General features: G+C 41.2%; 1 protein-coding gene across 1 annotated transcript in view; it reads left to right on the plus strand.

Annotated features, from left to right (window-relative positions):
* Positions 1–24,070, plus strand: part of TENM4 (teneurin transmembrane protein 4) — a 543,700-nt gene that overhangs the window by 262,804 nt on the left and 256,826 nt on the right. The window contains exons 6-8 of the mRNA XM_006864983.1: positions 3,440–3,610; positions 12,419–12,633; positions 14,553–14,763. Coding sequence (XP_006865045.1) covers positions 3,440–3,610; positions 12,419–12,633; positions 14,553–14,763 — 597 coding nt within the window. The remainder of the gene's footprint in view (positions 1–3,439; positions 3,611–12,418; positions 12,634–14,552; positions 14,764–24,070) is intronic.

Below are 24,070 nucleotides of genomic sequence, written 5' to 3' on the forward strand. Positions count from 1 at the left end.
TTTGTGAGCAATGGTGCAGAAATACTGGTTACCAAATGGTGGTAATCACTTATGTAAAACTTGCAAAATGCTTTGTTGTTGGTGTTAGGTGCCATCTAGTTGCTTCCAAATCATAGCGACCTTGTGGACAACAGAATGAAATATGGCCAAGTCTGGTGTCTTCTTCACAGTTGTTATGTTTGAGCCCACTTTGCTGCCGCTGTGTTACTTCATCTCATTGAGGGTCTTCTTTTTCATTGACCCTTCATGTTGCCAAGCATGATGTCCTTTTCTTGGGACTGATCCCTCCTGACAATATGTCCAAAGAATAAGAAACAAAGTCTTCCAATTCTCATTTCTAAGGAGCATTCTAGCTGTATTCTCCCAAGACAGATTTGTTAGTTCTTGTGGCAGTCCATGGTATTTTCAGTCTTCTTTGCCAGCACCATAATACAAATGCATCAATTCTTCTACTGTCCAACTTTTACATGCATATGTTGTTGTTGTTGTTGTTGTTAAGTGCCGTCAGTCAAATCGATTCTGACCCGTAGTAACCCTGTATAGGGTTTCCAAGGAGCAGCTGGTGAGGTTGAGCCACCAACCTTGTGGTTCAAACGACTTTGCAGTCTGATACATTAGCCCACAGCACCACACCAGGACTCCACTTGCATATGAGGCTCTTGAAAATACCGTGGCTTTGGCCAGGTGCACCTTCGTCCTCAAAGTGACATATTTGTTCTTAAATACTTTAAAGAGGTCTTGTGCAGCTTATTTGCTTAATGCAATACGGCATTTAATTTCTTGACTACTGCTTCCATGAGTGTCAATTGTTGATCCAAGCAAAATGACGTCTTTGACTACTTCAGTCTTTTCTTTGTTTATCATGATGTGATTTATTAGTACAGTTGTGAGGATTTTTGTTTTCTTTACATTGAAGTGCAGTCCATACTGAAGACTATAGACCTTTGAAATATTTCTATCCCCATTTCTCAGATGAGAAGAGTCTTGCAGTTCAGAACATTCTCTAACTTGCCCATGGATTCCCACCTACTAAGTGGCTGTTAGAATTTCAAACCTCTTTTCTTATCTTTGATCCAGCATACTTCCCTTCCCCCTGTAGAACAGAAACCAAAGAGGAAGCAAAGAGTCAGATTTCGTTCCTGTTAACCAGGATTTGCCCTCTTGGTTAAATCAGATTTGTTTATTTCCCTGGGTGAATAGTGTTGGAGCTGGAAGTCAGAAAGGTGTATTCTGCTTCAGGTTCCTTTAGTCAGATTTTTGTGTCTTGAAAGGCCTGCAGAAGCCACCTTCTGTGTCCCATTCTGTAGACTGGGGCCAGTTAACATGACTTCCTGTCTGCCTCACGGGATCATTTCTTGTTGCCTAAAAAGAGATTTAAAAGCCTTGGAGGCTGTTTGATGTGCAAAAGGGGGTGTATTTTTACGCCCAGCTTGCTAGACAAAGTTAGTGAGAGGCAACATGGTAGAAGGGATGGAACCTGGGCCTTGAAACCAGAAAGACGAATGCTATGTTATTTCACAACTTGGACAGTCTTGGGTTCTAGTCCAGACACTGCTACTTATTAGCTGTTTAGCATTGCACAAGTTAATGGGTCTCATTGTGCCTCCATTTCTTCATCAATAAAATTAATATCTACCTTTTAGGATTGCTATGAGACGTGAATGAAATAATGTGTTTAATGCTCTTAGCACAATGTCTGACACATGGTAAGCACTCTGTACTTGATAGTTTTATAATTTTAATTAACCTTTGGAGTCTTAATGTGTATATCTGTAAATTGGGCCTGGCAGGGTTGCCATAATCATTAGACATATTTATATAAATTATCCATCTCACTGCCTGGCACATAGTGTGCCCTCAGTAAATGTAATAACTATGGACCTTCAGTTTTCTATGGATGCTGTGTTCCTCTGGTTCTTGTAGTTGGTCAGTCACCCTCTGGCCCTTCTAGTCCTTCGAAATAGACTTTATTACTCGTCTGCCTTACCTACCTGCCTACAATATGCTTATCACAACTAGCACGGTCTGATTCCATTCGGCTCTCCAGAGTCTGCCATAAGTCCTGATGGATAGTGAGCTTTCAGAAAATGTTTATCAACTGAGCAAAAGAGTGAATGCTACATAGAAGATATTGTAGAAATTCAAAAGACTTGAGAGCTTAACTCTGGGTAGGCATCTGAGAAGAGGGGAGTCTAGACCATTGAAATTGACAAGACCTGACACTTGAAACTTTTATGCCTATAGGCTGCCTAGCCTTCTCAAGCCTTGTGTATTTCAAGAGAAAAAGTCCATTGTTTGGTATCTAATGGTATCTTCTTGATTGCAGTATGAGACTATTTTGCAATTGCTACGTTGAAAAAAAAAAAAATCTCCAAAATAAAAATATATGCATATGGTACAAAATAGAATATTATGTCTCCCTACTACCTCTGATACTTAGCATATCTTCCCTTCATAGCCTACACATACTTTTACCAGTGTCTTTCCTGTCCTTCCAGAAATAGTGTATACATATAAAGATTTTATTTTAAACCCAAAAGTTTTATATAAAATACACCGTTCTACACTTTATCATTTTCTTCCAGAAAAGTACATCAAGAATGTCCTCACTACTTTTATGGTTGTACATAGTCTTTTATTGTGTTGATGTAACTTATTTAGCTCCTTATATATGGACTAGTTGCTAGTATTTTCCTGTTAAAAGCAATGCTGCAGTGAGTTACATTGTATGTAACTTGTTCAATATAAGTGTGAGTATATCTGGATAAGAAATTTCTAGAAGTAGAATCTCTAAGTTCCATGGTAAATGGTATAAGCATTTAAAATTGCATAGCTTTTATCAAGTTGCCTTCCACGAGGCTTATACTAGTTTGTGCCATCATCAGCAATGTGTGAGAGTTCTTGTTTTCCGTATCTTGCAATATAGACGTTTCAGCCTTTTTAATCTTTGTTAAATTAGATGTGAAAAATGGCATTTCAGAATTTTAACTTTTATGTCTCTTACTGTGAATGCTGTCAAGGGTCTTCTCATATGATTAATAGCCATTTGTATTTCTTGTTCTGTAAACTGTTCATATCCTATGCCCAGTATCCTACTGGGTTGTTAGACTTTGCTTATTATTTGTAGGAGCTATTTTTATATCAAGGAAATGAATGGTTTGTGATAGAAATTACATTTTTTTCTAAGATTGTTATTTACCTTTTGAAATAAAGGGCCAAGACCTCCAGAAGTTCCCCAACCCCCACTCCCTGCCAGCTCCAACAGACTGTGAGCCCCTCCAGGGCAGGGCCCATGCCTCTGTCTCTCTGGGCCCCAAGTGGGTAGTGGTTGAACTGAACTGCATTGAATTGAATTCTTGTGTTCCCCTCCCCTTATGGCTTGGGAGTTCCATTTACGCCTCCAGCAGAAAAAGATGACTTTTCTCATTGCTCACCACAGCCATGCACCTGTTTGGCCTAAACTGGCACCTGCAGCCGATGGAGGGGCAGATGTATGAGATCACGGAGGACACAGCCAGCAGTTGGCCTGTGCCGACGGACGTCTCCCTGTATCCCTCAGGGGGCACTGGGTTAGAGATCCCTGACAGGAAAGGCAAAGGAGCCACAGAAGGTAGGGTTGCTGTCTTGTCCGTGTTGTGAGTCCTCTGTGTCTGCCTTTGAACCAAGGAGACCTCCATTATGTGCCTCATGTGCCCGACTCACAGCTTCACACTCTGGCACTTCCTCCATTCCTCTGCACTCCATGCCGGCTGCCAGTCCACCTGTGTCTCCATCGCAATTCCTTGTCACTGTGAGCTCATAGAGCAGCTTACACGGGCTCATGGTGCTCAACCTCCCATCTCATGCCTTGCACACTGCTGGGGTGGCCATCTTTGGTTTTGAGAGAACAGGCAAGCCCTGTTGGGGAAACCTCATGGGACAAATGTGCATCTATGGGAGTGGAGTGTGGTGAGGTGGGTAGATGGTTTGTTATCATTTAAAGATCCTTGGATCTTTATGATTTAATGGAAACACCATTTCAACTGTTCTGAAATTTACCAACCTTGCAACCTCTAGTAGATCACTTAATTTCCCTGAGCCTTACTTTCCTCATCTGTAAAAATAGCAATAGTTTTTAGTATTTTACAGTGTATTTCTTTCAAACCTTTTTGTCAAGAGCATTTCAGATTTAATCCTCACAGAGATCCTGTGAGATAAGTATAGTTTTCCTACCCTACTTTAGATACAAAAACTAAGGATTCCATTTATTAAGTGACATGGCCATAGTCACACAATCAACAAATGGTAGACTTGAAATCAAAGCACAGGTCTCTATTACCCCAGGAACTCTTGCTTTCTCCATAAAGCCACCCTATCTGCCTCACTCCATGGGTAGAAGACACTGAAAGAGATATGGATGTGGCAATTCATTGTACAATGAGGCAGGGATATTTATTTCTCTATCGATGATGGTGGTAACATTTGGACTTTGTCATTCTTAAGTGGGACATCCATACACCCATGTCCTTAGTTTCTTAGGAGTCTTTTCAACATGCTATGGACACAAACTCTTTCACTGTCAGCCATGAATTGCAAAAACTCACAAAAGTGGGTACCAGGGGAAATGTCTGAGCTAACAGAGCAGTCTAGTCTTCTTTGTGTGTCATCAATGTGGTCCTCTCTTCTCCTATGTATTGTTGTGACTTACTTTATCCTCTGATGTTACCTCTGTCAGCAGTGTGACTATAGCAGCCTCCGGTCGTCACTGCTTACATCTTCTTTTTCCTCTTATCCCAATTAACTCTGGGGTCAATCCTGTCAAGGATTTGCTTTCCAAATGTTGTATTGGTTAACAGGGTTGGCATGTGTTTGGTTAGAATATGCATTCGTGACTTCTGAAATGATGATCCTCAAGGCCAAAGTCAGCTAGACCTATGCTCATCTGTAAAGGAATGAGGACTTGGGGCATTTTCACAAAGCCAGATCAGAATTCTTGCCTTCCGTTTTGATGAATAAACAGTCCTTTTTACTTAAGGACCTAAAATAGTGAATAATTTATACTTTTTGGTTATTAATAGAATATGGAGTGATATATAAAGAATGGGGCTGTAGAGAGAGCTATGGAATATAGGAGGCAGGGAGCCCAAGTTCAAGTCTTAACTGCTGCCACTGATCCATGGTATGACCTTAAGCAAATCCTTTGAACAGATCTTCTGGTTTTATTTTCTTCTTTTTATACAAAGGGAGTTATTGAGCTAAGACCCATTCTAATTAACAAATTCTGCATATGTGATTAGTAATACTATCATCATATGACTAATTAGATGGGTCTTCAAATTTTTTTCTTGTTGGCCCTGTCCATGGCCCTGCCTTCGTTGTGGTTGGTTGTGGATACCCATGTCACTTTATTGTTTCAGATACTGTTGGTAAATGGCATAATGTTAAAGACTGTCTCTAGCATGCACAAAAGCAGACATCAGATTTATTGAACCCTTAAGGAATTGGTAAAAAGTCTTATTTAGCAAAACGTATTTTCTTCCTTCCATGATCTCTATCAAACATTCTTTAAGCAGAAGTTGCATCTATGAGAAATCTCTCGCTCTAATGAAATTAGAGTTTGTGGGTTGTTTAGGTTTTGTTTTTCTTTCCTAGAGAGCAGGAGGTGCAGATAAGAGGCAAAATAAAATTGTACCAGGTTATTGCTTTACTTTAATTGGAGTATTTTTGCCTAGAGGGATTAGCTGTCATTACTAATGCAAATGGAAATCCTGTTTAGGAACCCCTTAAATGCAGTACAATGCTGGAAAGTGGTCAGCATCAAAAACAATTATATCAGTCTGAAAAATAAATCAGTCTGGAAAACCAGAGAACAAAGCTTCCTACAGTTTACATGAGACCACATGGTTCTTAATTTCTTTTATGCTGGTCAGACCAATGTCTACTGAGTTTATGTTTTTAATTGTGATGTTAAAAATCTTGTTCCTTAGACCCATCTCAAAGGGGAAAGTCTTGAACCCTCATATAAAAACGTATTTCCCATCTCTTCTGAGGGTATCAGAGGAGAGCTGATTCCAAAATTAGGAGTAAGCTTCTTGCCACAATAATGGAGGAAGCAGTGTGGTATTATGGGAAGAGAATCAATAAACGGGCCTGGAGTGTGGTAGTCCACGGTTCAAATCCTGGCCTTACCCTTTATTGGCTGTGTTAACTCATGCCACTAATTCTGTCTTCTTTGGCTTTAGTTTTCTACTCTATAGAACAAGGATGAGAACGTGCATCATCTTAAAGACTGATGAGGAGGAGGCACTCAACACAAGTTCTCTTGTTGTTGTCTATTCAAATCTTTATTTCTGTTATTAAAATCCCAGAAATCCTTACTAATTAACCTTTTATGCCAATATCTCCTGCAAAGATTTGGGGTATGTTTGAATATTGTTAAAGGATATATATGTGTGTGTGTGTGTGTGTGTGTGTGTGTGTGTGTGTGTGTGCGCGCGTGTGTGTGTATGTGTGTGTGTGTATATATATATATATATACATACATACATACATATGTTGTTGTTGTTGTTAAGTACCGTGGAGTCAGTTCCAACTCATAGTGAACCCTGCACAGGGTTTCTGAGGCTGTAAATCTTTACGGGAGCAGAAAGCCTCATCTTTCTCCCATGGAACATCTAGTAGTTTCGAACTGATGATCTTGAGGTTTGCAGCCTGATTCGTAACCACTAAATTGTACAAATGAAATACGTGATAAATCCAGTATTTTAAACATACATTATGTCTTTGAGAATAACGTAAAAGTGCTATTCGTACTGTATTTTCAAAGTGGCTGTAACCATCTTGACATTGTCATGGGATAGAAACCAAATACAGCAGCTTTTCAGAGGAAAGCCACAAGAACTTGTGTTATGCATTAATGGAAGGGGGCAAAAGCATTGAATAAACAAGCATTTCTGATGGTTGAATTGGTGGGCTAGGGATAGCATTTTCTTCTCTCTGCAGTGAAATCAAAATTGCCCGTCAGTTTGAACCATGCAAATTATTGCATACAGGCTCCGCTGGGCTCCCCAAAATGGAACAGTTTATTTTGATAATCAAATAAATTTCAACAGTTGCTAAGGAAACTAAGGGGTTCTTTGTGCATAGTTTTGCATTGGGAGAGAAAAAACAAACAAACAGAAAGGTGGGGAGGGAAGGAAGAATGTTAGTTGATTAGGAATTTGGATTTGATATAGATAGGTCATAGTTCAGGAAAGTGGAGACTGATTGGGAAGGGCATGGAATATCACTCTTCCAAATCTCCCTTATTTGACAGAGCAAATCATCTCAGCAATTCATTAAGAAACTTCTTTTCTGGACCTGAATGCATATGTACACAGTATTGTCTCAGGGGGCATGAATCTGTATATCTTCACCAATAAAAGGATTGTTGCCGCAGAATCTGCCCAGTGAGAATCCTAATCCTGTGTTCAGCTCTTTGTTAAGAGTTAAATCAGTGGGGCACTTGGTGATTATTTCTCCTTCTTATAAATGTCTCAAGACCCTGACTGCTGCCCTTTTACTTTGGAGCCTGTATGTGGGTTCCTTTTTTTAAAAAAAACTTGTCAATTTCTTGTATCCTAAGGATACTAGGAAGTTCTTAAATGGGTCTTGGATCTACTTGATCTAGCCTTGATATTCAGCCTACTGGGGCTGTGAATTAAATGAACTCTCTTGCTCTTTAAGAGGGTCAGTGCACCCTGCCACCATCAGGAATGTCTTTATAGAATTTAAATTAATTATTCATCAATTTTATCCTTAATGAAAAAACATATTCTAACAAATAGTGACTCTAAATGGCCAAGTTTCTAAATGGTTTCTTACACATTCTAAATCTCAAAATATATTTTTTAATTTTGTGAAAATTTAATAAACTGATACATATGCAAGTGTCTGATAAATGACAGTTAGTACTACTACTGTGGTTCATTCTACTGCCTCTACCTTTATTATAATTACAATAATATTAACAGGTGGTGATCGTATGCCATCAAGTCAGTTTCCATTCATAGAGACCCTATGTAGGGTTTCTAAGGTTATAAATATTTACTAGAGCAGAAACCTCATCTTCCTTCCAAATAATAATAATACTATGTTGTTGTTGAAGTGCTGTCAAGTCGATTCCGACTCATAGCGACACTGTATGGGGTTTCCAAGGTTTTGAACTGTTGCCCTAGTGGTTCAAACTGACCTTTTGGTCCAGTGCTTATTCTACAGCACCACAAATATTATTATTATTTAATGTTTTAAAGTAATATCATTATTATTTGCCAGATTTGATAGGAATTAGAACTTTATGCACAGGACTTTTCTTTTCCAACTGTCTCTACCCTACTCTTCCCCATAACTCTACCATTGGTGGGTTTTATTAGGTTATAGAATATTTTATATAGGGTTACTATGAGTTGGAAGCAAATCGGTAGCAGTGGGTTTTGGTTCGGGTTTGTTGTTGTTGTTAAGTGCCATCGAGTTGATTCCCACTCGTAGCGTCCCTGTGCAGGGTTTCTGAGGAGTGACTGGTGGGTTTGAGCTGCCTATCTTGTGGTTATAGTCCTGTGCTTATTCTACAACACCATACCGGTTTAGGTTTAAGATACTTTATGTCCTATCTCTCACAGCCTGCCACGACAAAGACTCTTAGGTTATAGGAGCTAGAAAGATCTAATTACTCAGAATTTTTTAGAGGTAGAAAAGGAGTAGAGAGGTTTACTCTGACCAGATCTTCAGTCTGGCCAATCTCATGCTTCCTTCTGTCAGGTCAAGTGGTCAGCAGGCTATAGACTCTTTCTTCTCAACAACTTCCATTCGATTCCTAGGGTGGTCCATTGTGGGAGGGATGTTGTTGTTAGGTGCCGCTGAGTTGATTTTGACTCATGGTGATCCCATGTGGCAAAGTAGTGTTTCCTTAGCTGTAATCGTGTTGGAAGCAGATCATTTTCAGCCAGGTCTTTCTCCTTAAGAACTGCTAGAGTAGGTTCAAACTGTCAACCATTCAGGATGTAGAAAAGGAATAGTAAAAGGTTAAATCTCCATATCAGGATCTTAGACATTACCTTTAGACTGGGCCTTGGCCTACTCCCTAAGGACCCAGACAGGACCACTTCTAGTACAAAGGTCATTTTTGAACCAGAATTCCAAAGTGACCCTCACAGACATGGCTGTAGAAAGGCAAGGTCCTAGTCAAATTTTGCCCCAGGTCAATTTATTTATTTTTTATTTCATTGTTGTATATACACCAATGACATTTTTTCCTTCAATTTTTGTCTGTCTAGGTGATATGATGAAGCCACTGCCATCAGGTCATTTTTTTTACTCAAGGTGACCCTGTGGGGCAGGGTAGAAGTGCTCTGTAGAGTTCTCAAACTAAATCTTTACAGGAGCAAACAACCTCTTATTGCTCCCTCAGAGCAGCTTGAGGGTTTGAACCATTGACCTTGCAGTTAGCAACCCAACACTTGACCTACCTCATCACCAGGAAATGAAAAAGTACTGAAAAAAAAAACACCAGTACTGAAAAAGAAAATCCCTCCTTTGCTGATCCTTCTGGGGAAAGAACCAATTTATCTATGCCCCTGGGGCTTACAGGGCTCTGGGTGAGTCAATAGGTTGTAGATATGACTGATACAGTATTAGTGGTGGTGGTGGTGGTGGTGGCTGTGTTCCACCAAGTCCTTCCAACTCATAGTGACCCTGTATAGGGTTTCTGATGCTTTAAATCTTTTTGAATGCAGAAAGCTTCGTCTTTCTTCCATGGAGCACTGGTGGCTTCGAGCTGCTGACCTTGATGTTTGCAGCCCAGCTCATAATCCATTAAGCTACTAGGGCTCCCTGATACAATAACAGCTGTCTCCTAAAAATATGCTCACTACCCACCCACTGCCCTCTATTCAATTCTGACTCAAAGTGACCCTGTTCAGGGTTTCTGAGGCTATAAAAATTTATGGGAGCAGAAACCATCATTTTTCTCCCACAGAGCACCTGGTGGCTTTGAACTGCCAACTTTGTGGTTAGCAGTCCACTGCTAAAGAGCCACCAGGGTGCTTTAAAACTGTGAACACTGGAGGGAGGAATGAACTGTGAGGACTCTCTAGCAGCAGGTTGAAAAGTGCGGTAAATTTCTATTATTTTTACTCAGACATAGGAGTTATTTGAAATGCATACAATCCTGAAATCCCATCAGCTCTGATCCCCACCCTCTCACAAAGGAAATGAATCCTTGGAATTACCAATCTCGACCTTCTTTTAATGTAATTTCCAGGAGTAAAATGCTCAGCGCTCATTTGCCTTTGTTTTGTACTCCTTCATAGTTCTATCCCCTTAACTGAATTAAAAGCTGATGGTTTTTGTTTTTTTTTTCCCACCTAAGAATATAAAAGTGTTATGGTATTTGTGGTGGTTGTTATGTGCCGTGGAGTCGGTTCTGACTCATATTCCGACCCTGTACAGGGTTTCCGAGGCTGTAAATCTTTACGGGAGCAGAAAGCCTCATCTCGGAACAGCTGGTAATTTTGAACTGCTGACCTTAAAGTTCGCAGTCCGATTCGTAGCCACTATGCTACCAGAGCTCCTACAAAATGCCACAGGCCTCCCCGTCGGGGAATCGAACCCCAGTCTACCGTGTGACAGGCGGGGATACCACTAGTATACTAACGAGGTTATGGTATTGGAAACCTAAAAATCAAATAAGAAAGATTATGAAAGTAATTCTTTTTCATAAGAACACTTTGTGCTATGTCTTTTATCTTTGAAGTTTCTGAATCACAGTGTAAAGGTGTGTGTGTGTTCATTTTTAAGGTAAAAGTTTGAGGACACATTCCTTCCAAAAAGGAATTAAATGCAAAGTCTTTCCCATGCTAATGATAGAATACTAGTGGTACTTTTATTGTTAGCATGCATTTTAACTTTTTTTGTTGTTGGCATATTTTTAATTAAAATAACATTTAATGGTTTGAAGCTAAAAACCTGATGTTTCTGCCTGGAAGTTTATAGGAGAATGATAACATATGGAGAAGTTTAGCATTTAAATTGAATTTTATTATTTAAAACAGTAAAATATTTTATGACTACAATAATGCCCTGCCAATCTCGATTTCAGCATCAAATGTGCTTTGTAAGGAGTCTTACAAAGCTAGGAAAAAGACATTTTAATTTCTTAGTCCCCAAATGCTTTTTATTAAAATGTTCCTACAAACGTGTTTTCTTTACAAATGAATTCTTGTTCTCTAAAGTGTCTCTTCAAACATCTTAAACAACACAGAAAACCTTGGAATCAGGATACCCGGCGGGGGGGGGGGGGGGGGGGGGAGGATGACTTCCCAGTGGCTTCTAAGTTGTTCGTTGTAGTGTGTTGACATGATTTTGGTTTCTCAGTGTCCTCAGGGTGGTCTTTCCTATAGCCTCCTGCCTCCCTCTGCTCCCAATTCCTCAGAAGGCTCATGTCTGGCAGGAAGTTAGGGTTTATATTTTTCATATGTGAATGTATTTAATTACAAAACAGAGGAAGCTTGATAAGCAACCTTCCTTCCTGGTACTGGCAATGTACCCCAAAAGCTGTCAGGCTCCTCATTACTGACAGAAATAAGGGGGGAAAACTTACTCTTGACCTCCCTCATGGATTCTGGGCACAAGGTTGAGAGTCTGGGTTGAATTTCCACATGTGTCATGGATGTTTTGCCTCAACTTGAGAAATTCTCCCAAGTTTCCCCATCTTAGCACAAAAAATACTATTGACTTCTTATCCAAAGACAAGAAGCTTTTTTTTTTGTTTTCAAAAATATTTTCTCCCTTCAGAAATAACCTCTTCTTTCTCCCTTCAATCTCTCTACCTGACCCCAACAAAAACCTCCCATCTGTATATCCCAGCCATTAAAAAGTTCATTAACTGTATGTATAAATTTAGCCTCGAATTTATACATACAGTTAATGAACTTTTTAACGGCCTTCCTTCATTCAAGTCACACTTCCCACTATTGGAGCAGACAATCAAGTTGCAAAATTTAATAACCGCTCCTCATTCTCTCTGTCTTTTCTACTTTAGCATGCATTCCTTTGCACACATGCACAATCACAGTTATTCTCATGTGACCACAAATGATTATTTTTAGGATCAAAATATATCTTAACAAGCTGTGGAGTTATGCGGTAAACAGATGGCCCTTGGGGAGGACCCATACTGCTTTGGAAGAATGCATATTTTTAGCAGAACAACTTGAGCTTCACAGGGGGTAGAATGTTTGGACATCTTACTACTCAAATGGGGAGAGGAAGCTGGCAGCAGAATGTTGTAGATAGGGGTGCAAAGTTGACTGACGAGAGTCCTGGTTGTTCAAATGCCCTAATTCCTTGCTTCATCAGTGACTAACTGTGATGTTCTTGTCTTCCCTTCCCTGTGTCTTGGTAGGAAAGTCCAGTAGTTTCTTCCCAGAGGACAGTTTTATAGACTCTGGAGAAATCGATGTGGGGAGACGAACTTCCCAGAAGATTCCTCCTGGCACTTTCTGGAGATCTCAGGTGTTCATAGATCATCCTGTACATCTGAAATTCAATGTGTCTCTGGGAAAGGCAGCCCTGGTTGGCATTTACGGCAGAAAAGGTCTTCCTCCTTCACACACACAGGTAACCAGAACTCCACATTCCCTGCTTATCGCCAGGGGACTCCTACCTCAGGTCTTAGCCGTGCTTAAACCTGGACCTTTGAGCCTGAAGAGAAATTCACTTATTTTATAGCCCATCCATCCCTTATTCCTTCCTAATTTATGTATGATTAGGATTGCATCCCTGGGGAGTGGGGGATTAAGAGGAGGGAAATCTAGGAATCCTCTAATAGCCTTTCCACTCTCACCCAGTCTCCTAAGTTAAATTATTCATCCACAAGATGTGATCTACAGAGGAGTTGTTGGTGTTATTATGTGCCGTGGAATCAGTTCCGACTCATAGCAACCCTGTACAGGGTTTCCGAGGCTGTAAATCATTCCGGGAGCAGAAAGCCTCATCTTTCTCCCGCAGAACAGCTGGTAGCTTCGAACTGCCGACCTTGAGGTTAGCAGCCCGATTCATAACTGCTATGCTACCAGAGCTCCTTTACAGGAGGGTAGAAATTAACAAAAAGCAAAAGCAAGCATTTTGGAATCAGACTTGAATTTGAATTTTGTTGTTCTCAGACATATAACTTTGACTGGCGAATTCTCTCAGAGTGTATTTCATAGTCTAGGAAATGATGACAACAATACTCAGTTTGCAGAACTGTTGTGAAAAATAAAGAATTACATTTGCTAAACAGTCAAGGCAAGACCTGACTCAGACTAGTCAGTCCCTAATAAATGTCATCCCCTAGTCTTTTGAGTTCCTTCTCTTTCAGGGTTACACATTTACTCAGACACAAACACACACACATGCATGCATAGCAGAAACACATTAAAACTTGTCCCGGATTATTGGCTTCGCCGCAGTGAAGAGCAGAGATGTGTGCAAATTCCTCTATGCTCTGGAGATGCAGGCATGAGGCAGTCCCAGGTCCAAATGCAGTCCTCCTAAGCCAGCAACTATTAAAGATTTTTAGTAAAAAGCTAGATAGGTGTACTTGTTCAGGGTGAGTTGTAGAAAAATGGAGCCTGAGACACTTGATGACTTTGCAGAGGTACCATGGTGGTCCTGAACTTTTTATGTTTAGATTATTTTTATATACGAGTGAATAAATAATTTATTTCTGAAGAAAGAAAGGAAGACATTTACTCATTTGACTTGCTACTAGACCAGCAAGACATACCTGCTAACTGTGTAACACTGAGTGACTGACTTTTCTTGAGTCTCCCATAAGCAAGTCTCAGATCCATCGGCATTTGTATTTGACACAGCATGTACTCATTGGTAGATTTTTTAACTAATCCAGTTTGTTGTTGTTGTTGTTGTTGTTAAGTGCCATCGAGTTGGTTCCAACTCACAGCAACCCTGTATGGGGTTTCCAAGGAGCAGCTGGTGAGTTTGTGTGGTTCAAACAGACCTTGCAGCCCAGCATATTAACACACAGCACCATACCAGGAAGTCAGTGTAGTGCCCCTAAAAGTGTTCTCTAAAACGAAAGCATTTGGAAAGCCTCATTGACAAAAGGAAAGTATTAGTCAGATTTTCATGTGCACATGACTGATGTTTAAAGCGGGTCTAGTGCTAGACCCTCAGTGTTCCCATCCTGAGTTACATAGAATTCAAACAATCGCTAAGTGGCTAGGTTATAATCCTGTGACCATCATTAAACAAGCATGGTTGTCCTGGTACAAGTTCAGTTGGTAAAGACTTACCACACACACAACAACATTAAAACAGAATGAGACTAAAAAAGTACCCATTAATGAGAATCAGGAAAAGATCACCAGAGACCAAATTGGATCTGGGAGGGTGTTGAGTTGGGTGATAATTCTCCATATGGTTTTAGCTTCTTTGCCATGTCAGTTGTATTCTTTCCATGAGAAGCCTGAAGAAAGAACCTGGATTTATGATGAATCCAGTCCATTGCTAACTTTGTTCTCTTTGTCCTGCAGTTTGACTTTGTGGAGCTGCTGGATGGAAGGAGGCTTCTGACCCAGGAAGCACGGAGCCTCGAGGGACCCCCACGGCAGTCTCGGGGTGTCGTCCCCCCATCTAGCCATGAGACCGGCTTCATCCAGTATTTGGATTCAGGAATCTGGCATCTGGCTTTTTACAATGATGGGAAGGAATCTGAAGTGGTTTCTTTTCTCACCACTGCCATTGGTAAGGAGGCTCCGCCCCTCTGAAGTCTGTGGGATAGAATCTCTTTGGATGGGAGGATGCTTGGAGATTCTGGGATGTTTCTTGCCCAGAGCTGTGGATGCTCCTGTCATGAGGGCAGCCTAGCTTGGCTTAACGGGACAAGTGATTGCTGGGAGATGTAAGAAAATGAAGATAAAGACTGGTAGGAGGGAGGGCCTGGAAGACTGTTCTGGGCTGTTAGCTGAGCCTAGGGCCCTTGTTCACTGCCTTTCTCTGTAGTAAAATGTGTGGACCTTTAAAGAACAAGGGTTGGAACAGATAACAGAAGACAGGAATCCTGGATGATCAACTCATTGTGGTAGTTCTCATTCTGACACTTCATTCCAAGACCTGTTTGTCTCTCCAAGTGTCAATTGGTTCAACTCACTGATTGGTTGTTATTTATTTATATATTTATTTTTGCTTTGGGAGCCAGTAGCTCCTGGCAGATGAATAAAGAAGATAAAGACTTGGAGAGATAGATAATAGTGAGAATAGCAGTGTGAAGGACCAAATGGACAATATAATGGGTCAGATTAGAGTTTTGCTGATAAGAGAACTGCCTGATGGGTCCCTGGCTGGTATATACCGTTAAGCACTGGATTGCTGGCCAAAAGGTTGGTGATTTGAACTCATCCACAGGTACTTCTAAAAAGTTACAACCTTGAAAACACTATGAGCTTAGTGGGGGTCACCGTGAGTCAGAATCAGTGTGACAACAGCAATCTCTGACAGGTGTCCCTGACTTGTATAAATGATGAGTGTGCTCAGCTGCCAACCAGAAGGTTGAATTCCACCCAGAGGCACCTGGGAAGCAAGATTTGGTGATCTACTTATGAAAATTCAGTCACTAAAACCCTGTAGAGAACAGTTCTACTCTTTCACATAGGAGATTGCTAGAAATTCGATTTGACTGGATGGCAACTGATGGTTTCATCTCAGACACAGAGTAAGCCCTGGTGTTTTAAATGAGTGCTTAACCAGGCCTTCAAAACAGCTCAAGCCCGTTCAGTCATGGACAGCCAAGTGAAAGGGGAATAGACCCAAATTTCAAAACTGACTTTCTAAAATTTGGGTGATCTAGTATGCTAGCTGGGATGGGAAGTTTTTTGGATTGAAGCCGTGGAGTGGCAGACTTCGAAGAGTCAAAGTGAGCCCTGTCAGGAGCCTGATGCATGGCATTGGGTTATTACTAGAAGAGTGATGCGCATAAGTGTTGTGTGGTCGGCCACCACCTTTGAGCTGCTGTTTTCAGCTCAACCCATCAAAAGATTTGGTTGCCATCCAGAATGTGCCCTGCCCTTGTTTTCTAAGAGGGAGATTACATTTCTGACAGGACTTTGACTTGTCATCTTTCTCATTCTGCTAAGCATTTTGGTTCATCCACATTTTAAAAATTTGGGTCTGTTACAGTATAGCTTCATCAGCCATGACTACACTGAGCTGAACTGGACACCCCTTAGCATCCCTACTTAGTGGAAGAGAGCCTTGTTAGTAGTTCAGGTAGTGTCTGTGAGTCTCTGGGTAGCATGACATCCTGTTTGAAAGAATTTCCCTCCTTTACCAACACAATTACCGTCTTCTCCTTGTATCACTACAGTGTGGCCTTAGTGCTTGTGTCAGAAAAACATTTTCTCTTAGTATATAGTGGGAGTCCTGCTGTGGCGTTGCCCTGGACTGCAAGGTCAGTTAGAACCTCATCATTGCCGGTTCAAGGTCACCAGCCACTCCTCAGAAATCCTACATAAGGTCATTATGAGTTGAAACTGACTTGATGGTACTTAACAACAAAAACCTGACACAGTATCATCTGAGTTCCCCATCTGACACTAAGCTTTTGAAATCCACATCATTTAATTTCCTACAGGAAAATAAAACTAATGGAAAAACAAAACTCCATTCACCAGAACGCTAGTGATTGGGTTTCTGATACTGAAAAGTTATTACAGTTCACCTGATAACTTTGGGTCTGATTTCTTGACTATGAGTCTTTCTAACATGGAAATCTCAATGAAAATCTCTCCATCTGGTTTGATGTGATTTGCTATTCTTCCCCTTCTTACTGCCGTCCGTGCTCAATGTCAGGCTGTCTTCTTTCCTCAGACTTGCAATTTTGCTCTTAGTGTCTAGGCAGACTAACTGTTGTTGTTGTTGTTAAGTGCAGTCTAATCGATTCCGACCCATAGCGACCCTCTATAGGGTTTCCAAGGAGCAGCTGGTGAGCTTGAACCACTGGCGTTGCAGTTCAAACGACTTTGCAGTCTGACGCATTAGCCCACAGCGCTACACCAGGCCATGAGATAGGCTTCGGATGCAATATTGTACCTTGATCATAAAGTGACAGATGTTCAGGCAATTAGACAACTAGCTGTAACACAGACAGTACGACTTTGTGCTTTCCTTGTTTGGAATTGTCTGTCCTGACTGCAGAGCTTTGAGTGCCTAGATGGCAGGGACCTGGGGACATCTGCCTTTCTCTCCTGTACTAGCCCAGGACCTGGTACACAGCACTGACCCAGTTAGTAAGAGAACAGGCCTCAGCAGCCACGGTCTTGGCAATACCATGCTCCTGGTTTCCACTCTGAAGGCTGTCTTTGTAGGTGTAGTGGAAAGTATGCTGTTCTGAATCTCTGCCACTTGTGTTGGGATCTTAAATAAATCCTTCCATTTTTCCAGCGCTTGGTTTCTCAAGATTCTGTGATAGGAACTGCAGCTCCGTGGTTACTGGTGACACGGAGGCCAGCAGGGCCTTGGGGAACCCGGCTCTGCTCCTCCCCATCAAGCAGGCTGGCATTCTGTGGGGTTTGGCAGGCTCCAGACCCTGTTTCTTGTCTTTTTCTGGACATGATGGCTTCAATTTAGAGACATGATTACCATTAATGGTGCCTGAGTTACGGCTTCATGGTCTCATGGTCCAATTTCTCCCAGGCACGGTTCTCAAAGGAGTATAAAGTGTCATGCTTCACTTTACTAAGACTTGAAAAATCAGAATTCTCATTTTTAATAACTGAGCATAATTATGAAAGGATATTTGTACAACCATCGCCCCCACCCCCAAAGAAAGCTACTTTTAATTAGGAAGTGAATCTTAGAGAAATAAAATGTAGGTACAGTTAGGAAACTTTGCCAGCTCTTGGCTTGTCAGAGCTTGCTAACCTGTTTTGTCATAATTAAGAAACCAGTCTTGCTTTTCCCTCTGGCTCTTCCATTCTCACCTAAATGATGAAACCTGTCTTGCCTCCCCTTAACTCTGTAATGTCTTTTAGAGCAAACAGAACAGACAGTGTCTCTCTGACTTCAATGCCCTAGTCCTGGTGTGGTGCTTTGGGTTAATGCACTCGACTGCAAAGTCATTTGAACAGCAAGGTTGGCAGTTGAAGCCCTATAGAGGGTCGCTATGGGTCGTAACTGACTCGATGGCACTTAACAACAACAACAACAACAAGCATCACCTGTGCAGACCTTGTTGACCTGTAGGTTCTGATTCATTAGGTCTGGGTGGGCCCAGGATTCTGCATTTGTAACCAGTTCCCGGTGATACCAATATGTCTAGTCTGCGGCCCACATTTTGAGTAGCATGGCTTCAAATTCGTACCTCATTGGGTATGATAACATCTGAGAAACCAGATAAAAATTCAGATTCCAGGCCTTTTCCTCAGAAATTCGGATTCAGTAGACCTGAGATGGAGCCAGGTGATGTTGATTCTGGTGGTGTGTCCACTAAGCACTGGAAGTAAATACCTTACATGCGTCAGACTGCAAAGTCATTTGAACTGCAAAGTCAGCGGTTCAAGCTTACCAGCTATTCCTAGAAACACTATACAGGGTCGCTATGGGTTGGAATCGACTCTACGGCACTTAACAACAACAACAACAACAACAAAGATTTATAGTCTCAGAAACTTTACCTAGGATCACTAGGAGTTGGAATGCACTAGGTGGCAGTGGTTTCTGGGTGGCACAGACTAATGGAACACCATAAGCGCTCCGTAAGCAAAAGCTATTCATATTCTCTCCCATCCTCCTCCTCCCAGTTTTTTCTTGCTACCTCTCTGACCTGCCTGTCTGTCTCTCTTCAAGCTACAGTGATTTTTTAATGAATACAGCTTTTTTCCCCTTTAATGCAAACACAGAACGATTCAGATGCTGCTATTAATCCCTTTCTCCCCATGAGCCCCTGGCATTGAGTCTCAGCTGTCTGTGATTGTTACCTGTGAGCTATGAGTTGTAATTTGTCTTGGCAGGTTAATTAAAAGTTTAGGTCTTGTTTTAGTGAAGTAATTATGGTCCCAATATACAATTGTAACCCTCGGGTTTGCTTAACACACAAATTGCAATATGACCCTCCCTTCGTTACATGTTGAAATTCAGATCTGAGATGTCAGGATTCAGGATATTTACGTCTGTTTATAATTAAGAAACAGGAGAAATAATTGTGTTTAATTTAGCAAATGGTTATATTGTGTACTTTTTGCTTTTCCCTCCATTTAATGCAATCCAGCTGATGATTTTAAATTAAATAACGTTCTTTTGCCTTGCAAAAAATTTTAAAGCACTTTATAAACTGTGCAGAAATGTATACATGCATAGAAACCTGTTGTTGACAGAGTCCCTCTGAACTGAATGTATTGATACATACATACCACTGAAAATAGGGACATTTAAAATAACACATGGGAGCTATTTCCAGAATGACTTTTCAGAAAGAAAGCTATTTAAGACATGTGGAGGTCTAGAATTTGAAGATAATAGTGTTTTTATTCCTGGATTCTTGCATGGTAGTGGTGCCTAGAATCATCACTTACTTCAGGTGTTGAAATGAAATAGGAAGAGATATACTAATAGCTAAAATGTAATTAACACTTTGCTATTTACGAAAGGCTTTGGCATGTTGTTAAAGCCTACAGTAACTCCATAAACAAACACATCTGTCTTGGAAGAAGTACAGACAGAATATTCCTTAGGAGCAAGGATGACGAGACTTTGTCTTATGCACTTCGGACATGTTATCAGGAGGGATCCGTCCCTTGAGAAGGACGTCATGCTTGGTAAAGTAGTGCGTCAGTGAAAAAGAGAAAGACCCTCACAAGACACATTAACACAGTGGCTGCAACAGTGGGCTCAAACTTAACAATTTAAAGACTGCACAGGACCAGGCAGTGTTTTGTTCTGTTGTCCATGGGGTCCCTGTGAGTCAGAACTTACTGGGTGGAATCTAACAGCAACTTCATGAGGAGTCCTGGTGGCACTGTGGGTTAGCTGTTGGGTTGCTAACATTAGTGTCAGTAGTAGTTCAAACAACCAGCCTCTCTGCCATCTGCTCCTATAAACATTTACAGTCTCGGAAATGCTGTATAGGATTGATATCCGTCAAAATTGACTTTAATACCATGAGTGTAATTTTCAGTAACTCCATGAAGTGACTACTGTTATTTTTATTACAACCTTTCCCCCTATGGCAAAACCAAAAGAGGAAAGAAAGAAAGAAAAAGAAAAAAACAAACCCACTGCCATTGAGTCAGTTCCAAATCATGGCAACTCTATATAGGGTGTCCAAGACCTTAAATCTTTACAGAGACAGCCAGCAGCCTTCTCTTTCTCTGGTGGAGAAGCTGGTGGATTTGAACCGCGGACCTTGGAATTAGCAGCCCACCGCTTAGCCCAGAGAATCCTCCATGAGAATGAGGAAATTGCAGGAATGTTAAGAGAAAAGCTAGGATTTGAATTTGTATCAGTTTGACTCCAGTGTTACCTCTTTAGTCTCCGAACAATCTGCTGCGTCCTCGGAATACATTCACATTTTTGATACTACTCTGACTTTTGTTTTCCATTTATTTATTCATTCAGCAAATGTTTAGAGAATACCTGCTATGTATTGTGAAACCATAATAACTTTTTTAAATGTATTTTGTTTAATCCTTGCAAGAACCTTGGTGGTGGTGGTGGTGGTGGTGGTGGTAGAGGTGGTGTGCCGTTGAGTTGGTTCCGACTCATAGCAACCCTGTGTAGGTTTTTGAAGCTGTAACCTTTAAAGGAGCAGAAAGCCTTATCTTTCTCCTGCAGAACAGCTGGTAGATGTGAAATGTTGACCTTGTGGTTAACGGCCCAATAGGTGACCTCTACTCTACCAGGGTTCCTTTACAAGAACTTTGGACAATAACTATTTTGATCTCAACTTTAAACCTGAAGAAATCAAGGGTCAAAGAGTTTAATTAACTTGTCCAAGGTCGCACAATTAGAATAGACAGAGCTCAGCTAGAAATATGACCTCTAAAGTTTATGCCCTTTCCACTAAACCAGTGCCTCACTGTTTGCCATGGTTACTTCTAAATATGTATTTCCATTTGTATTATATGAATCTAATACCCTGTTCCTCCACCCCAACACACATGACAGTGACTTGCCTCCAATTATAGGTAACCATCTTAAATCAAAGGAGCTCTGGTAGTGTAGCGGTTACAAATCAGGCTGCGAACCACAAGGTCAGCAGTTCGAAACTACCAACTGTTCCATGGGAGAAAGATGAGGCTTTCTGCTCCCGTAAAGATTTATAGCCTTAGAAACCCTGTACAGGGTCTCTATGAGTCGGAACTGACTCCATGGCACATAACAACAACAACATCTTATATCAAACAAGGATGTTTTCTTGAGGAGTCATTCCAAAGAATATAAATACAATCTTACATACATAAAACTTAAAAGTAGCAATACAACTGTATGCACTGTTTACAATCCCACCTTCTGCCATTAAGTCCATCCCAATATATAGTCACCCCATAGGGCAGAGAAGAACCTACCCTATAGGGTTTGCAAGATTGTAAATCTTTACGGAAGTAGTCAGCAGCATTTTTCTTTGGTGAATTTGAACTGCCAAGCTCTCAGCAGCTGAGCACTTAATCACTGTGCTACCAGGATACAGCCTTAAGACCTGACAAGTCAGCATTGGAGTGTTTTGGATCTCCAGATAGAATCTTACCTTTTCATTTTGATTGATGCTGAAACATACAAGGGCGGATCAACCCGACATTGTGGCAGTGTGAGCCAAGTTGGAAAGTCACAGAGGTGTCCAATAGGGGATCTATCAACCTAGAGAAAGGAAATGAGAATTGTTAGTAAACATTGACACTGAGAATTTTTTGTGAGAAATATGTCCTGGTCTTCCTGTCATTTCATTTATGCTCAGACAGCATCTGTAAGCAGACCTCTACCTGTAGAAGAGCTAGGAGCAGGAATTGATCCTTCCTTCCTTCTCTTCTTTATCTAACAAATTACACCCTGTCCTTTCCCAAGCTGGGACGACATTGCAGAGAAGGTATAGAGTAGTTTATGTCAAAAATAGTTCATAGTTTATATTAAGGAAGGTGCAACATTTATATTATTGTTGTTACGTGCCATTGAATGGGTTCTGATGCACAGCAACCCTGCATAGGGTTTTCATGAAGTGTCTGTTAGCCATCCAGTGCTTATCCTACACAATGCCACACCAGGATGTGCCTCTTTAGTCCAAGGAAAAGAGCTGGAAAGGTCAGCCCTAGAGTATCAAAGTGTCCAGCTGGATTAGTCAGGAGGTAGGATGGGTAGAATTTTCACATTTAAAGAAGGAAAATGGGAGGCAGTATCCAGGAAATCATTCCAGACAGGGGGAACAGCATGCGCAAAGGGCACATAGGCAGAAAACTAAGAGCTAGCTATAAGGAGCCAGTAGTGTTGTTTGACTAGGACCCAGGATGCCGTGAAAGGGAGACAGACATGAGTTGTCATGGAGAGCCCTGAATGCCCCCCCTCCCTAGGGAGGTAGTTCACTCTGTGGGTATTGGGCATTACTGCAGACCTTTGAACAAGGGATTAATAATATTAAAGCATATTTATTATATTAGGTTTATTATATTAGGCCCAGAGGAATAAAAAACATTAATTTATATACTCTGAGGAGGTTACTAGGATTGAATTTTGTGATTTTACAGGGAAAGAAAGAATCAAGTAGGGAAACGGGACAGACAGGATGGGTTCAGTGGCACTGATGATAGTTTTTGTCACACAAAGTTTCTGCCTTCCAAGGTTTATAAGAATTAGATTCTTCATGACTTTCCAAAGGTCACTGGGCATTACTGTTTGTATATTTCCCTTGGGTTAATTAGGCAAGAGTATGGTTATGCCTGGACTGCCCAAAGACACATATGTCTTGGAAGAAGTACAGCCAGAATTCTCCTTAGAAGCAAGGGTGACTTCATGTCACATGCTTTAGACATGTTATCAGGAGGGATCAGTGTAGTTGGGGAAGGATATCGTGTTGGTAAAGTGGAGGGTCAGTGAAAGAGGAAGACCCTCAATAACTTGGATTGACACAGTGGCTGCAACAGTGGGCTCAAAACATAGCAACAAACATGAGGATGACACAACACTGGGCAAAGTTTCATGTTCTTTGACATAGGGCCCTCATGAGTCAGAACCAACTTGAAGGTATCTAACAACATCAGCAATTAGCCTCCGAGTGCATTTACAGAGAACTGTAGAGGAAAATCCCTGACCTTATATCTTATAATGTGTGTAAAAACCTGTACTACCTCAAAGAAGAAATTGAGAGCAGTGATTACAGAGTGATTTTCAGATTTTAATATACCACACTGATGACGCCCCACATTCCCTTCCTCTGAATTACATTATAAGATGTAATACAATAATGAGGGTCTCTTGGTAATCAATTAACCTTCTTGTACATGACATTGGCAGCACTTGGTGAAATTTCTAATGGAACGCTTCTTTAGAAAAGTGCCCTGTGAATTCACCTCTCCCTGATAGTGATGATTTATTTGGAACAATCTGATATAAGCAGTGTGAAATTGTAGGCTGAGGAAGAGCTCAACTCAGCACATTGGAGACAGACCATGGCCAAAAATCTGTTCAGTGGGAACAAGCTAAGAACATCAGCGCACCATGTCTGCAAACACAGATACTAGCCCTGCCAGCAACTGTCTCTGATCACTAAAGCTGTTAGGCCAAGGGTCCCCACAATCCCTCCTAGGCTGTGTCTTGGACTGCTCAACCTTCTGAATTCTCTATCTAGGACCTCGAGGGGTAGAAAAGAAGAAAAAGTAACTCAAGCCCACAGCAGTGGTGGTGTTTTTATGTGCTATCACGTCAGTTCCTACTCATCGCAACCCTGTAAAGAGTTTCTGAAGAGCAGCCAATCACTTCTTGCGTATGCAAACCCTACACACACACACACACACACACACACACACACACACGTTCTGGGTAGCCAGTGTCCAAGTTGCCCATCCCTCTGCTC

The sequence above is a fragment of the Chrysochloris asiatica genome, unplaced genomic scaffold, assembly GCF_000296735.1.
Source record: "Chrysochloris asiatica unplaced genomic scaffold, ChrAsi1.0 scaffold00074, whole genome shotgun sequence".
Lineage (NCBI taxonomy): Eukaryota > Metazoa > Chordata > Mammalia > Afrosoricida > Chrysochloridae > Chrysochloris > Chrysochloris asiatica.